Source organism: Marmota monax, unplaced genomic scaffold (assembly GCF_021218885.2).
Source record: "Marmota monax isolate L192 unplaced genomic scaffold, Marmota_monax_Labrador192_F-V1.1 WCK01_AAM20220418_F8-fsc00404, whole genome shotgun sequence".
Classification (NCBI taxonomy): domain Eukaryota; kingdom Metazoa; phylum Chordata; class Mammalia; order Rodentia; family Sciuridae; genus Marmota; species Marmota monax.
This window is the reverse complement of record NW_026694380.1, coordinates 437,732-454,591: the sequence shown is the minus strand read 5'-3', so window position 1 is coordinate 454,591 and position 16,860 is coordinate 437,732. Positions and strand designations below refer to the sequence as shown.

Genomic DNA, 16,860 nt, shown 5'->3' with positions numbered 1-16,860 from the left:
CTGCCCAACACCCCAAGCACATGTGGTGGTTTGCTATTTTATTATTCCACTTCCACCCAGGAGTCATTCACTGGGTGTAAAGGCTAGCTGCAAAGACAATGTCCCTTCGTAACAGGGTAGCTGCTGTCTCCATCTTGGCTCCCAGCACAGGCTCCCCTACCAGGCGGGCTGCCCCTCGAAGTGAGCGACACATCTCAGCCAGGCGCTGGATGCAGCGGACCACCAGGCCTTCAGGGGTCCCCGAGAGCCCTGCCAACTCAGAGAAGGGCTGTGGGGAAAACAGAGTGAAGATTGAAGATGCCAGACCCAGACAGCTTCTGACCGGCCAGCCAGCCACAAAACCCCAAACCCCAGGTACTCACCATGCCCCGGGCCCACTCGTACACAACCTCAACAAGTCCAAAATTCAGCTCCCCCACAAATTCCTCCACTGTCTGGTTCAGACCGCAGGCCACCTGGACCTCACCAATCCGCTTTGCCACGGCTCGGATGCGTTCTACTCCCTGCAGAAGGGAAAGAAGAAGTCAAGGCTTGTCTTCCTGCTCTAGGCCCAGGGAGGCCCAAGTGAAGGAAGAGGCCATGTGCATTTTTAGAGGCACTTGTGGTCACCTGGGGAAACCAGATCAGGGGTTGGGAATGCCACAGTCCAGGGAGAGTGGTAGTATCCCTTACCTGCTTGAGGGTGCTTGGAAGCTGATCCCCAGGGTCCCCGGGACTCTGGCAGACCAGGCCAGAAAGCAGAGCTGCGATCTCCTCAGGCCGCAGGGCGCTCAGTGCATTGTCAAACATGAGCTCAGTGAGGAGCAATTCATGGCTGCTCATGGCACAAGCTACCCGCCCTGCCAACTTCACAGTGCCTGCCTGGTCCACGTAACCCAGCGTTCGGAGTACCTACAAGAAAGAGGGTTAGTGATGGGGAGTCTGCCACTTTCTCCCACACTAGCCTCCTAACCCCATCCCCACCGCTCCTACCTCTACTCGCTGGTGATACTCAGGGAGCAGCAGCAGTGACTGATCTGACAGTAGGAAGCGCAGCCGCTCCATCTCCTTCTGAATCTGCATTCGTTCCCTCAGCTTCAAATACTGCAGAGAGTCACAGGCAGGAGCCCTCAGTCCTCTCCCCTCAGCAGAGGTGTTAAGGAAAAGTCCCCCCTCCACTTGAGAGCTACCTGGGCAGAAAAACAGGGGCTGTGTACACACTGGGCTCCCCGAATTAGCTCTTCCAGCTTCCGGGCCCGGAGTCCCCCCTCTACCACTGACACATCCTTGAGCTGTAGGTCATTAACAGGGTCAAGGGTGGGAGGTCCTGCTGGGTAGGCTTGAGCCAGACGAAGCAATTCCTGGACAGCAGTGGTCACAGCTGCAAGGGGAGGATCCTTCCTAAAGAGGGAGCATGTTTTTGAGATCTGGGCAAGAGACTTCTTTGCCATAGGAACCTCTTTAGGCTAGACAAGGGGATCCCCCTCAGGCTGAGGGGATCTCTCAAGTATACTCCCCTAGCTGGTAATTCATGTCCTCTGGGGAAAAGGATCCCCCCAGCATCTCTGACCTGAATTTTGGTTGCTGCCTCTTGCTGAAGTCCTCCAAGATCTTCTCACCATTCACCCGGAGCACCTTGGTGGTGATGGCAGCCACATCTCCTGGCTGAAGCTTGGCCACAGTATGGTCACAGGGCCCTGTGAAAAAGGAAAAGTAGGTCAGTCCTTGCCATAGAGCCAGGCATCCAGCTCACATACCAGTCAGGAAGCCAGACATCTGCCTCACTCACCTTCAGGCAGGAACAGCTTAAACCCTACTAGGTCATCTGGGTGGGGCACATCTGGAGTGTCTGGATCCTTGTCCTGTGGATCCTCAGACACAAGCTTATCACACAAGACCAGGATTGTGAAAATTCTGCTGGTGGAGTTTGAGGAGACCTGAGGGAGGCAGAAAGCCCAGGACAGTGGAATGTAAGGAATAGACATCAAAAGTAGAAACCAGAAGCCCACCCTTGGGCTGGGATCAGGGAGCAACCACGCAGAGCCTACCAATATGGAGGGGTAACCAACCACCCAGCATATTTCTTTGTGTGGGAAGGTGGACATGAGGTATTGGTGGGAAGGAAAAGGGGGAAATGAAAGCATTGTGGTGGCAGCAACCTGCCCCCCAGCCAAGCAGGGAAGACGGAGCTAGAGTTTGTTCCCTCATTCCTTCCCACCTTCTGAGTTCCCAACCCATCATCCTCACCTGCAGGATCACACCCAGTGCATTGTGATGCTCCCGATTCTTCACAACCACCACTCTTCCTGTGGAGAGAGATTTCAGCCCATTCACCGACTCTATGATGCGTTGCTGAAAAAGAGGGAAATGCACAAGGGGATATAGTAGAAGGTGTCACTGGGACTAAGTTCGGGAGTACCCAGGGTGACCCAATCTCTTACTCCCTCACCCCATCATCTCCCCACTGGCACGCATTTACCTGGATCATGTTCCGGGTCTCTGTCAGTTCCTCCCCCCAGCTGTAATACTCTGGTAGGTCTACCAATTGACCAGTCATATCAGGCTCCTCCAAGGCACCCAGCCTCTTGGTTAGTTCAGCCAGCGCCTGTTCATGGGCCTGGGTGGCAAAGGGGATGTTGTGAAGCAAGCCCCTCAGGCCCATCTTGCCACACCCCCCACCTTCGCCCAACTGGCCTGTATAACAACCTCTTCTCAACCTGGTCTTGTCCACCTTCCTGTCCAGTATACTGGTCACCCCAGCCTCCTCACCTTGCTGTCTTTACGGGATGGAAACTCAGAGAAGCTCCTCTTCATCATGTCCTCCACCCTGAGGGCATCTACCCGAAGCAGATTAAGAATCATAGTGTACGTGAGGCGGAACTGGGACTGCAGCTGGGATGGCTTCCCCTGGAGCCAAGCCAGAGAGGTCAATGAGATCAGGTGGGGACTCCTTGGCCAGTCCTATGGGAATCTGTATCCTCTCAGATCTGGTCCTAGCTCTGTAACCATGGATCTTAGACAAACCACCTGCTCACCTCTTCTATAACAGGAAAGAACAAAATGAAATACAAAGACTCTCAAAGGCCCTGTCTAGCTCAGTATTCACAGCAGGAATAAACTAGAATGGATGGAATCCAATCTCTTCCTTAGATTTTCTCAGTCTCATCTTGGGTTCCTCCAGGCAAAATAAAAAACTCCAACAAATATTCTGCCCATTTCCTCTCTAAAAAGAGGTAACTACATAAGCAAATGAGGAAAATGATAATACCTGTCCTATAGAATTGCCTGGAGAGTTAAATGAGATCTTGTTAAGAAATTACCTGGGACTGTGCCCTGGCTACAAAGTGAGGTAGACTTTTTAGGGAGGAAACAGGCAGAAGGTTGGAAAAGGGAATTCAGCAGATCCCTGGAGCTGAAGCCCTGCCTGTCTTGGCCTCACACCACCCCTGCTCACCATCATCATGCGGTGCAGATCTGCCATCTCAGGCACACGACCCTTGCAGAGAAGGATGACAGTGCCTGTGGGGTCCAAGCCCCTCCGGCCTGCCCGGCCAGCCATCTGTACATACTCCCCAGGTAGCAGGTCCCGGAAAGTGGAGCCATCATGCTTACGCATGGAGTCAAACACCACTGTACGTGCTGGCATGTTTACACCCATGGCAAAGGTCTCTGTGGCAAACAAGACCTAGAAGAGCAGAGAAGAGCAAGGATCAACAAAGGTGCTCAGCAAAAGTCACACCCACCTCACTTTGTAGCTAAGGCACAGTCCCAGGTCATTTCTTACAGGATCTCATTTAACTCTCCAGGCAACTCTTTAGGACAGATACTATCATTGTCCTTATTTTGCTTATGTATTTACCTATTTTTTCCTTTTGCACACGTATCCCACTGCAATGATTCCAATGTGTTTAACAAGTATCTTGGTTAATATGTTATTTCAGACCATGACTTGTTTTGTGCACTTGTAATTTTTTAAAAATATTTATTTATTTTTAGTGCTGGGGGCCAAACCCAGGGCCTTATGCATGCTAGGCATTCATTGGCTTAAATAGTGCCAGGGTGAAAAATATAATGCCAGGTGAATTCTAAACTAGTATAAGTGGTACAACAACTCCTAGTCTTCCATGTCTCTGGCCATACTTGGCTAATATTAGCCAGGTTCCTAAATTTTACATTTAATAGCTGTAAAGTCATATCTTCTAAGCATTTCAATTTATGTTTCTCTGATTACTAGTAACTTTTTTCCTTTCCTTTTCCTTTTTTTCAGCACTGGGGATGCAACCCAGGGTGGCATGGATGCTAGGCAACTGCTCTACTACTGAGCCACATCCCCAGCTCTAGTGACTTTTCATATGGTCCCTAGTTTTTTGGGTTTCTCTTCTGATGATCGTTTGTTTGAGTATCCTGTGCATCCCCATTTTAAGATGGGAAACCTAAGACTTTCAAAGGCCCTGTTTAGAGGTTTGGAGGTTAAGAAATTTGTCCAAGGTTACACAGGGAGGATATGGTGAGGCTGAGATTCAAACCCAGGTGGTCTGGACCCAGAGCCCAGGTTCTGCACTGTCTTGCCTAAACTTCTATACTTCTGTCCTGGGGACTGCCCGCAAGGTGATGCCTAGTACCGTGGAAGTTCCTCTTCCCCCATCATGTGTACCTTGACCAGGCCACGGCTGAAGAGCATCTCCACAATCTCCTTGAGAATGGGCAAGATGCCACTGTGGTGTACACCCAGGCCACGGTGCAGGAGTTCAGACATATGCAGGACCTGTGAGGGTGGGGAAGTGGCCCATAGTCAGAGATGGGTCTCTGAAAACCTTATCTCACCAATTTCCATACAGATGCACCTGAGGCAGTTGGCGGTCAGAGCCCCTGAGACGAGCAAGGCAACGCTGCAGAAAGAGGTGAATCTCACTCTTCTCTGAACTCGTGGTAAGGTCAAGTGAGGTGAGGCCTGAGGCTTGCTCATCACAGCGGCCCCGGGAGAAGGTAAACACTACCACAGGCAGCTGGGCCCGGGCACGGAGGGAGGCCAGGAGTGACAGGTACACCCCACGGTCCTGGAGAAGGAAGGATAAAGGGTAGATGTTGAGTCCCTGAGAGGCAACTAAAGTGGAGGATGTGAAATAGTGATCAGTCAGCCAGGGTTCAAAGTTCAAGACCAAGTCCCTAGAGGACTAGGGAAAAAAGGATAGCAGAGAAACCTATGTTGGCAGATAGGAACCCCCCCAAATCTCACCTGTGCAGGGCCCCCCTGGTGTGTGGGCTGCTTGGCCCCAAAGGTCTGGGCATGTTTGCTCATTCTCTCCTTCTTGGCCTCTACAGCTGCATAGTACCTGTGGCAGAGAGGGGCAGCCATCAGATCTGGCTGGAGCCCAGACCTGATTCATCCAACCCTGGACTTACCCCTTGGTATGGAAGGCCCCTCGAGAGTCCAGCAGCAGAAAGAGCTCTCCCTGGGTCTTGGGGCTATTCCCTGTGAAGAGATAGTGCTCCAGGGGCACAGGGCGAGAAACAGTGCTGATCACATAGATCTGGCGACGCTTCAGTCTCCTGAAAGGAAGAGGGAGCAAGTCAGGGTGGGAGTGCAGAAAGGAACACCCATCTCTGACACCTTCCCCACCACCTCTGACTTTATCCAGTCTCACTCTGAGACCCAGAATGGAAAATTGTCCCCAACAATCCCATCTCAACATACAAAGTGTTCTGGGTCCAAGAGGAATTCCACAGCCACCCTCAAGGCCTGACTCTTCTCTTTGCTGTGGTGTCCTTAGTACCCCCAGCTCCCAATCAAGGAATTTTACAGTTCCTTCACCCATCTCACCCAATCCAGTCAGCAAACTCCAGGGCATTAGGGACGGTAGCACTCAGAAGGATGATGGAGACATGGTCAGGGAGCATAATGAGCACCTCCTCCCACACGACCCCACGCTAGGCATGGAAAAGGAAGACTGGTCATAGGGAGCGCAAAGAGGCCAATTTCTGCCCCCAGAGATGTGGCATAGGGGTCCATGGGGGCAAAGAAAGCAGTAAGGTCCTCTGTCGGGGGCCACGATGAACAGGAGCTGAGCACATAGGAGCTGAGCATGTACCCTTAGCCTTGAGCAATGAAGGTGTGGAACTGGCTTCCACTAGAAGTGCGAAAGCATTTCACCTTCTCTAGGCAAGGAATTATAGCTCTGGGAGCGGGCGTCACCCAATGGACTGGGCTATACACCCCTGAAACCCAATCCCTCGCCTCATTTGGGTGGAACTTTCTCGAGTGTCTTCCCCCCAATAAATAGGTTTTCAGGCATGCTCTCTCTCTCTTTCGCCTGCCTCTCTGGCCTCCCTTGTGGGAGCTAGAGTAGAGGAGCCGTCACTGGACCCCAAGAAAAAGGAATTTTCTCTGTCTCTGTGTGCTTATTTAGTGCCAGTCCAATTCACCTAGAGTGATCCTGACTGATTTAGTCATGTGTTGCAGCAGTCCTCAGGGTATATGGAATAGGAGAACTCTCCACTAGTCCCACAGGAGACCCCATGTTTCTTACCTCTGCATCATTAATATAGTGAACCTCATCAAAGATGACCCACTCCAGATCCCGAATGACATCAGAGCCACTGTACAGCATGGAGCTGGGAAGAAGAGCAGAAAGCTGACTCCTTAGAGGCTCCCATCTTCACCTTTGGGTTCTCTAGAGCAGCCTCCTCTACCTACCCAAAACCCACCATGTTGGGTGCCCCTTTCTCACCGGAGGATCTCTGTCGTCATGATAAGGCAGGAGGCCTCTGGGTGGAGCTGCACATCCCCAGTGAGAAGCCCCACATCCCCAAATGTGTTTCGGAAGTCCCGGAACTTCTGATTGCTCAGGGCTTTGATAGGTGAAGTGTAGATGGTGCTGGGAAGAGGTGTAAAGTCAGCCAGAGTCTCACACAGACCCATGGTCAGCACTTGTTCTGAGCTCTCCCAAGTCCACATCCCAGAGGCTGTGATGCTCCCCTTCTTTACCCAAATGCCCTCACATATTCCTTCATGATACGACTCCAGAAAAACTTAGTCTCCTGGGCTGGGGCTGTAGCTCAGTGGTGGAGCACTTGCCTAGCATGTGTGAGGCACTGGGGTCGAGCCTCAGCACCACATATAAATAAATCAATAAAAATAAAGGTCCACTGACGACTGAAAAATATATTAAAAAAAAAAAAAAAAAACTCTGTCTCCCATCTCTTCCTATAACCCAGGTCATCTTTCTAAACTTTCTCCCCACCACACCTTCTCATTTCTCTCTGGGCCCCATTTCAGTCTTTCCTGAACCTCCTTTATAAAGGATGAGGCAGACAGGTGTGGGAGAGATGAGGTCCAGACAGGATGCAGGAAAAAACAGGGCTGGTTGGTGAAGGGAGAGGAGGGTACTTATACCGTGTCATGTGTTTCTGGGCCAGGGCAATGGCATATTCAGCCACAACTGTCTTCCCTGCAGATGTGTGAGCTGCTACAAAGACAGAGTCATGTTGTTCCAAGTGCAGGATGGCTTGTTTCTGAAACACATCTGGCTCAAATGCCCACTGTGAGAGAGAGAAATTGATGGGCTGAAGAAGAGGACTTCTGCTCATGGACATACGGGAGACAGGGACAAAGTTCAGAGTGGGGTGAAGCTGGGACTGAGGACTAACACCGGTCTGGAGGTACAAGGCCTCTGGTGGGGAAAGAAGACAAGGGGTAGGCTGGGAGACAGGGCCAGAGTCTGAGTCACCCAAAGATGAAAGAACATGTGAGGACTAGGGTTCAGTACCTGGAAGGCTGGCTGGGGAATAAGACGATAGAAATCACCAACAGGGGAGGTGACATCTACAGGAATGGCCCACTGCTCCTGAGGTGGAGGTTTGGGAGGCTCTGGCGGGGATATGACTGTGGATGCTTCCTAGGAGTGATAAAAGGTACAGCCAAAGAGCTCTCAAAGATCACTCCTCCCCAGAGATACTTCATTCTTCCCAAAGATGCTCCATTCCTCCCCTAGACCCAACCTAGCCATCCCACCCTCCCTATGGCAAGGCCCCTTCTTTCTTGCCTCCATTGCCCAGAACCACCAACCTTTAACACTAGGTCCTCCAAGCTGCTTGCCCGGGCCAGGGGAACACTGCAAGTAGAGGCTGAAACACTGTCCCCTCTGGGACCTTCAGACTCTCCCTTTGCCTCGCCCTCATCCTCATCACCCACTCCCAAATCTAGAGGCTCCAGCAGACGGCTAAGGCTGAGTAGCCCGGGAGCTGGAGCTGGGTGATCTGAGAAGCAAAGCAAAAAGAGCAACCTTGTCACATCCATCTCTATCCATTGAAGGGTGCCACTGTAAAACCTCATAAAACTCACCCTTGGGGGCAAAATTCACGCCTTTCTTAAAGCCAGGTGGAATGGTGAGAAGATCTGGAAGCCAGGAGTAAAGAGACAGAATCAAGGTCACTGCATGCTGTTATAGATAACAGATATCTGCCATACAGATGTTTATAGATGGGTATGTCTGTTGTGACCATTTCCCAACAGATGACAATAAAGGTTGTTATTGAAAGGTCACTTTTCCCTTTGTTTGTTTGTTGGTCGGGGCAAGGGGGAGCTTTCATAAAACACAAAAGCATGGAAGGGCTACCAGCAGCCTAGTGACAGGGCTGCCTGGGCCCCTCTTCCTCGGGGCTCAGATGCAGAGCTTCACCTCACCTTTCTCAAAGTCTATATCCTCCTCAGCCTCCTCACAAGTGCTCAGATCTGTTATGGTGGGCTCATCCATCCCACCTGAGAGGGTAGACAGATAGGGATTCATGGAATGAGTAAAACAGGATGAGTGGGGAACCTTTCCCTGAAGACTAAGGACTCCCTCTCCTACCACCCTGTCTCCACAACAGTCACCTGGCCAGAAAGGGTACTGTGTTGGGTTCCCCCATAGAGACTGGGAGACTGGCCCTGGAGGCCGGCGAAGAGATAAGGAGGTTGTGGCTGACAGGTTTGTGTTCTCCAGCAGGACCTGAGGTAAGATATCAGAACCCCAGTGAGGCCGAGCTTGCCTCTGACCATCTTCTCCCAATTCTACTTCTGGAAGCCCCTGATCTTTTACCTCCTTGTAGCCCAGGATCTGGCCTGTTGTTGGGTGTCTTTGGGCCTGAAGGTCAGATGGAACTGGAGCCCCGGGGGCAGCCAGGAGTGACCAGGGATCTGTCTTCCTCTGCCATTTTCTGAAAAGAAAGGAAATAATTTTCAAGTCTTCGCTCTCTCTGCCCCAGCTTCCTTCACTGACCCGTCTCCCTAGTCTTGACCCCTCCAGTCTCCTCACCGAGCTGAATGCTCCACACCATGCAGTGGCAACCAGGCTGGAGAGGACAGAAACAACTGTTCTGCTTCTTGGTGCAGATCTGGGGCACAGGGAGGAAGGCCATGGGGAAGCTGGAACCAAGGTAAGATGAGAGGCATTAGGTCAGGAAAAAGAGTAACGTGAAGAGATGGGGATATAATTCAATCGGTAGAGTGCTTGCCTCGCATGCACAAGGCCCTGGGTTCAATCCCCAGCACCAAAAAAAAAAAAGAGTAACATGAAAAAAAAAATGATAAGATTTGTGTTTAGGTCAGAAATAGTAGATGTCCCAGACAGTCCAGGTTCATCAGGCAGAAGCAATGTTTCCTAAAAGTTGTCAAAACACTACCTGCTACTAAATTATCTGAGGTACAGACTTTGGATTTCACAATCATTCCCACCCAAAAGTTGCATTCTTTTTTTTTTTTTCAAATATTTATTTTTTTAGTTGTACACAATACCTTTATTTTGTTTTATTTAATTTTTTTTATGTGGTGCTGAGGATCGAACCCAGAGCCTTACATGTGCTAGGCAAGCTCTCTACTGCTGAGCCACAACCCCAGCCCAAGAGTTGCATTCTTTTTTTTTTTTAAAGAGAGAAAGAGAGAGAGAGAGAGAGAGAGAGAGAATTTTTTAATATTTATTTTTTAGTTCTCGGCGGACACAACATCTTTGTATGTGGTGCTGAGGATGGAACCCAGGCCGCACGCATACCAGGCGAGCACGCTACCGCTTGAGCCACATCCTCAGCCCCAAGAGTTGCATTCTTAAAAAGCTCTTCTGATAATCATGAAGTACACTTAAATTTGATAATCATTAGTTTTAGAAAAGGCATGCCAGACCTAAGGATGAAGAGACAGGGACTCAAAAGATAGCATCACAGCCACAAAGTGAACTTGTTCTTGAGGACAGGGAACTCCAAGAAAAGGACACATTTCAATGAGTATCTCTCAGAACTAAGGCATTTCCAGCACTCCCAGCTCCATCCTCAGATGGGCTCTGACCCACTACAGGTCCACTGAGCTAAGATTTGCCCGGCATCAGCAGGGGGCCCAGATGACAGTGGCCAGACACAGGGCCCAGATGACAGTGGCCAGACACAGGACAGGGAGGTCATGCTAGATCCTACTGAGGAGGGTGGAGGAAGTTTTAGGCTCAATGCGGGTCAAAGCTTGGGGTCAAACGTCACTCACGGTGCTCTCTGGAGTCCCAGGCACGTTCAGCAGCTCCCAGCGCCCTGTGCATCCCAGTTCCACGGTCCGAAGCGGCAGGTTCAGGGGGTCGGGGGAAGGAAGCACTAGAGAGCAAAGGTCAGAGGTCAAAGGTCAAGAGTCATTCTCAGTCTACGACTCGGTTCCACCTCCCTCCCCCTCACCAAGTCTCTCGGTCTCCAACATCCCGGAGCCAGACAGCCGGCCCGCAGCCTTGAAAGGCAGCGAGTAGTTGCAGGCAAGCCCCGCCCCTAAATGGGCGGAAGTAGAGGCGACTTCCGGTACACACCCCCGCCGGGAGCGTGGACCAGCGCGGCCAAGGGGCCCGACCTGGAACAGGAGAAGGCCGGGCGGAAGTGCCTGCGCCTCCGCCGCCTTGGTTACCGCGTTCTCAGCCCCTGCTACGTCATCGCTTAGAGCCCGCTCTCAGCAGCCAGCGCTGGCGCGGCCCGAGACCGTGGGGCTCCAGTTGCCGCCCCCTCAGGTAAGGTCTTCTCTTCACCCCTCGCCCCTTTTTTCGGAGCCCCTTCTATTTTCTTCCCCTTTTTCTTGCACTAAGAGAGCTGCGCGGGTTCAGCCGCCTCCTCTGCTGTCCAGACCCCGCTGTTGGCCATACTAACTCAAATGGGGATGGGGAGTCGGGTGCCATCACCTTGGTGACGGAGTCGGTGTTTTTCCCTCCCTGAGCCACGTGGTACCCCAAGGCTCTGATGTCTGATCCTTGGAGACAAGAGGAAATGCTGGTTGATACAACGACCGGGAGCTTGGACCACAGCCTGGTTTAAACAAGGGGTAGAGAAAGGCCAAAGGCAAAAGTAGGCAGGCCTGGAAGGGTGGGTTGGAGTATAGGGTGGACCGCGTGTGAACCCCGGGTGGTGAAAGTGGAGAAAGATGTCTTGGGCCCTGCCCTTGAACCAGGAGCCACCATGTTGGTGATACCCCCCGGACTGAGCGAGGAGGAGGAGGCTCTGCAGAAGAAATTCAACAAACTCAAGAAAAAGGTGAGGGAGTGTGTGGGGGCATATCCCAACCTTTCAGATTCAGCACTCCAAGAACACCGGGGTGAGTGTGAGGGGATGGGGGGTTCCAGCTCACACCTGGAGACATCACCTCTCCATGTAACTTCAAAAGGTGGGCTTTCTCAAGTCTTGGTGTGACTTTTTCCTTTTTCTATGCAGTCTTTCATGGAATTGTCATCTTTTTCTGGGGCTTTTAATACCACCACACTTCAGACTGGTAATTCCCAAGTTTAGATTTTCCAGTTGCATCTGTTGCCTTACTTATAACCTTTAGGGACCCAGACTGAAATTATTATCTTCCTATCTAATCTAGTCCTTTTTCTTGCTCTTGCACATAGAACTGACTATGTTCAACTCTTTTGTGTTTGAACTCAAAAATCTCATCTCTGACTTCTGCACCATTTGCAGAGCCAAACAGTTTTTTCCCCCTTTTCTTTTTGAGATTGGGGTCTCACTATGTTGCCTGGGCTAGTCTCCAATTCCTAGGCTTAAGTGACCCTCCTGTCTCAGACTCCTGAGTTGCTGAACTACAGGCACACACCACCATGTTCAGTGTGCCAAGTCTTCTTGATTCTTCTTTCAAAGTAATTTATCCTGTCTATTCATTCCCATGAATTTCTCATTGCACACCGTTGCACCTAGGCTGTTAGAATGGTCTTCAGTCTTTTTTTTTTTTTTTGAACAAACATTCACTCCTATTAAAATGATCTATTTTGTCCTCAAAATTCATGAGTGATTTCACATGTATACAACAAAGCCCCAAAACCTTAGGTTGACATTGCTGTCTAATCAAGCATAACTGTTTACTACTCAGAATTCATTCCCCGAAACCGTCTTTTCTCTGCATCTTTGTTTTCTTTGTCTAAAATACTTTTCTATTTGTATTGGCTTCGATTCTACTCGGGGCCCAGTTTAGTAGCCACATAAGCATCAGAAAGTCTTATTTGTATTCAGCTACAAGTAATCTACATCTTTTATAATCATTCTTGGCATTCAGTCTAGTCATTTCATCTCCTGGACTGTTAAGCATAGGAACCATGTATTTACTTCTGTATATCTCTGTTACAAAGTCATGTCTGGACTTCCTTAAATATGTAAGGAATGGGTAGGTGAACACCCCCACAAAGGCACATAGGCTTATACTTACTTGCAACTTATATCCTGGGGCTCCAATCCATGACTGGATTCATTTTCATCAACTTAAAAAATGTGAGACTCTGGAAAGCCTCTGGATACCATGGTTTGGTTAAGTATTGCTGGTATTGTACATGATTTGGGGGATCAGATATGAGAGGCAGGGATACCTCAATGCACCACTCCAGGGGTACCATTTGCATTGTCTTCTTCAAGGAAGGTGTCCCTGGAGTGTTGTACCCAGGGGCCTTGGGAAAAGACTTGGCCTGACTGACCACTGTCTTCTCATCATTCACAGAAAAAGGCATTGCTGGCTCTGAAGAAGCAAAGTAGCAGCAGCACAGCCAGCCAAGGTGGCGTCAAACGCTGTGAGTGACAGGAAATGGAGAGGATTAGAAGTGGGCAGTGTCGGCCTGACCTGTACCGCAGCCAACATAATGTCTGTTTCCTTCACTACTCCAGCACTGTCAGAGCAGCCTGTGGTGGACACAGCTACAGCAACAGAGCAGGCAAAGCAACTGGTGAAGTCAGGGGCTATCAGTGCCATCAAAGCTGAGACCAAGAACTCAGGCTTCAAACGTTCTCGAACCCTAGAGGGGAAGCTAAAGGTGTGCACAAGCAGGATTGTTCTTGGGACCTTTGATTTCAGAGAGCATCTCTCCAAGTTAGAAGGGAGATAGGTTTAGGGGGAAAACAATGCATATTTAGACATGGGCAACTTATTATACCAACTGAGCTTTGGGGTTTCCTTTTTTTTTTTTTTTTTTCCTTTTCTTTTCTCTCTGAGATGGGTCTCCCTATGTTGCCCAGGCTGATATTGAACTCTTGGGCACAAGGGATCCCACCTCAGCTTCCCAATAGCTGGACTGTAGGTGTGACCCACCACACGTGGGAAGAGCCTTAGGTTTCTTATTTGTAAAGTGAAAAAAAACTAGGTGAATCCTATTGTCTTCTCTGTTTTATACATTCTGTGATTCTAATCCACGTGAGGTTAGAGCTCTTAAAATGTGTTGCTCCAAGAAGTTGAACAGGCTGAAAACATCATCAGATTCAAGGTAGCGGTTAAACCAGGTACTTTACATGTATGTCAGGTCATTTATTTTAAAAACTACACACAATCAGATAAGAAGTATATGTAGCATTAAAAGAAAAGATCAGAAGTCAAGAAGAGAGTGAGGGAAGAGTAGCCCCTCTGTCTCATGGTTAGGCAGCCTCCTGTTCCAACACTGACATAGGCTTCTACCACCTCTTCAGGACCCTGAGAAGGGGCCAGTCCCTACTTTCCAGCCCTTCCAGAGGAGTATATCTGCTGACGATGACCTGCAGGAGGTAATGGTTCCAATTTGCCATCCCTGAGCTGGGGATTGAGGAAGACGAGAGACCCCATATTAACTATTCTTGATTTCTTTTTCAGTCATCCAGACGTCCCCAGAGGAAATCTTTGTATGAGAGGTTAGAGAACTAGACTGGGTCCCACTCAGTGTGGGGGTTGATTGCCTAGTCCTTGGGATGGTTGGGACTGGAGTTAAAAAAAAAAAAATAGTTTGTGGAGGGTGTGTTGAGTCTCCACAGGGTCTGGGAGGAGGAAGTAAAGGCCCTCTTTGAATTATATTGTCTGTTTCTCTTCAGCTTTGTATCTTCTAGTGATAGACTTTGGGAACTAGGGCCAGATGGAGAAGAAGCAGAGGGCCCAGCGTCTGGTGATGGTCCCCCTCGAAGCTTTGACTGGGGCTATGAAGAACGTGGCAGTGCTCGCTCCTCAACCTCCCCTCCCCGAAGCCGGGACCGCAGCCACGAGAGGAACCGGGACAGAGACCGAGATCGGGAGCGGGACAGAGATCGAGATCGGGACCGGGATCGAGATAGAGACCGAGATCGAGATAGAGACAGGGATAGAGATCGAGATCGAGACCGGGACAGGGATAGAGACCGAGACCGAGAGGGCCCTTTCCGCAGTGAGTGATCTTGGCTGGCAGGATGGGTGATCTCAGCTCAGACTTGGGTGGGTGCCACTAAGGTGGAAGGTGAAATGGACTGTCTTGTGACTGATTGCGAATCCCATAGGGTCAGACTCATTCCCTGAACGCCGGGCCCCTCGGAAGGGGAACACTCTGTACGTGTATGGAGAAGACATGACACCCACTCTCCTCCGAGGGGCCTTCTCTCCCTTTGGAAACATCATTGACCTCTCCATGGACCCACCCAGAAAGTAAGGATGGCCACAGGGCATGATAAGAAGACCTGGGATGTAAGGCCTAGGGGAGGAAGCTGCCCTGTTTCCAGCAGCCTGTGAGCACTGGGTTTGGTTGGGTCCAGCAGAGCCCAGAGGCCTTCTACTGACTCTGTTTTTTTCTCATCCCAGCTGTGCCTTCGTCACCTATGAAAAGATGGAGTCAGCAGATCAGGCCGTTGCCGAGGTTGGGACTTCCCAGACCTGTTCTTCCCATCCCTTCTGCCAGCTTCATGTTTTCTTCTTAAAATACTTGAAAGCCAGGAGGAAATTGGTTCCTTTTGACAGGAAGTCTCTTTCTAGTCACACAGAAAAACTTAAAATTTCAGATCCTTATTTATCTGCTTCTAGGATAGTAGCCCCTGGAATAGCTTCTCTGGGTTATCTGTAATGTTTCCCCTATCCTCTGTACCCTATCATCTTCTACTACAGCTCAACGGGACCCAGGTGGAGTCCGTACAGCTCAAAGTCAACATAGCCCGAAAACAGCCCATGCTGGATGCTGCTACTGGCAAGTCTCTCTGGGGCTCCCTTGGTAAGAACAGGAATCTTCCTCATTCCCCCCACAAACTATCCCTTTTTGTTCCCTTGCATATCCCTGGATTCCTTAGAGGTAGTAATGGTCAGAATTTTTATGGAGGCTATGGGAATAGAAAGGAGAATTGCCAGGCCCTCCATCAGCTAGGGGTAAGGGGAGGAGAGAAGAGTATTGAAACCAAAGCAATGACTGGAACAGGGAAGAAAGTGGGAGCCAAAGTCAGGTTAGTAGGGAGATGAACAGTTCATGAGACTTGTGCATTCTGAGCTGGAGTACAGCAGGCTTCATGAAACTTTGAAATTAAGAGTCCAGAACTCAAATGTGAAGTGAGGAATAAAAATGGTTTCGAGTCATTTGCATCTTGGGATGGCTACAAAATGATAGTATCATTAGGAAAACTGATTTTGGAGAAAAGAGTGACCCAGGACTAATTTGGGGACTGTTCAGGGAATATGTTAGGAAGGTGGACCAGGCTCCTTGTGCCCTACATGTCCCTAGCAGCCCTGACATGTTAGGTTGAGGATTCAGCAAAGAAAACAAGAAGTGTCCAACACTAGCAACAGCATCAGAGACCCTAGGCCACTAAAGCCAAAGGACACAGGCTTCAAGAGGGATAAGTGGTCAGTGGTAGGAGACGCAAGAGAATGGGAGTTGGTGTGGAGAGACTTGCTCTAGCCCTCAGGTAGGAGGGATGGAATCCTGATGAAGGAAAGAAAGAGAAAGGGAAAAAAGGACCAGAGGCTCAAGAGAGTATGCTGAGAGCCAAAGTTACCCCTTAAAGGAGTTCTGGTGGGGCCAGTAACATTTCTTACTGTGAATGACCCATTTTACCTGAAAATAGATTTTCCTGGGAAAGAAGTAAGCAGGAGGTAGGATTTGGACACTAGGAAGGATCCAGAATTGATCAACAAAGGGCTACAGATTTCTGATTTTTAATTTTTGATGTATTGACTAAAAGCAGTAGGTTAACATCATTCACATGTCTCAGTAATGATAACATTTGAGGATTTTCTAAGAACAAAACATTCATCACAATAGCCACATGCTCTGCAATAACATCACACTCTTGATTGTGATAGGTTGACCACAACCAACCTGAAGGAGCTAAGAGGAGACAGGCCATCCTGTCCACCAGAGGGCAGCATGAGAACTGGGCTTCCTGGGGACAGAGGCCAGAGTGAGGTAGTCAGGCTCTAGGCCTCAGGTCTGACTCATGATCTCCTTCAAACCTTAATTGTTACTCTTTTCCCTCTCTAGCTGTCCAGAATAGCCCTAAGGGTTGCCACCGGGACAAGAGGACCCAGATTGTCTACAATGATGATGTCTATGAGGAAAACCTTGTGGATGACTTCTAGGGAATGGAGCTGGATTCCTTGTGCCTCATACGCCCCCAATGCTGGTCTCAGTAAAACACTGAGGTGGAAGCTCACACACCTTC

General features: G+C 49.8%; 2 protein-coding genes across 2 annotated transcripts; one reads left to right on the top strand and one right to left on the bottom strand.

Annotated features, from left to right (window-relative positions):
• Positions 1–23: 23 nt before the first annotated feature.
• On the bottom strand, positions 24–10,770 carry Skic2 (SKI2 subunit of superkiller complex). The gene is made up of 28 exons (XM_046467817.2): positions 10,666–10,770; positions 10,484–10,587; positions 9,273–9,382; positions 9,057–9,174; positions 8,852–8,966; positions 8,663–8,737; positions 8,321–8,374; positions 8,045–8,235; positions 7,746–7,874; positions 7,373–7,518; positions 6,708–6,854; positions 6,507–6,591; positions 5,801–5,907; positions 5,383–5,529; positions 5,216–5,312; positions 4,824–5,036; positions 4,634–4,744; positions 3,434–3,664; positions 2,749–2,886; positions 2,459–2,596; positions 2,227–2,331; positions 1,769–1,916; positions 1,550–1,676; positions 1,170–1,380; positions 973–1,083; positions 673–891; positions 363–503; positions 24–268 (listed from the first exon to the last, which is right to left on the bottom strand). Exons 1-28 carry the CDS (start codon positions 10,685–10,687, stop codon positions 68–70), a joined length of 3,741 nt encoding a protein of 1,246 aa, XP_046323773.1. The 5' UTR covers positions 10,688–10,770; the 3' UTR covers positions 24–67.
• A 59-nt stretch (positions 10,771–10,829) lies between these two features.
• On the top strand, positions 10,830–16,851 carry Nelfe (negative elongation factor complex member E). Its single transcript, XM_046467824.2, has 11 exons — positions 10,830–10,985; positions 11,420–11,502; positions 12,953–13,022; positions 13,117–13,262; positions 13,909–13,983; positions 14,069–14,106; positions 14,284–14,609; positions 14,719–14,863; positions 15,017–15,071; positions 15,317–15,419; positions 16,680–16,851. The coding sequence occupies exons 2-11, from the start codon at positions 11,428–11,430 to the stop codon at positions 16,775–16,777; spliced, it is 1,131 nt and encodes a 376-aa protein (XP_046323780.1). The 5' UTR covers positions 10,830–10,985; positions 11,420–11,427; the 3' UTR covers positions 16,778–16,851.
• The last annotated feature ends 9 nt before the right edge of the window (positions 16,852–16,860 follow it).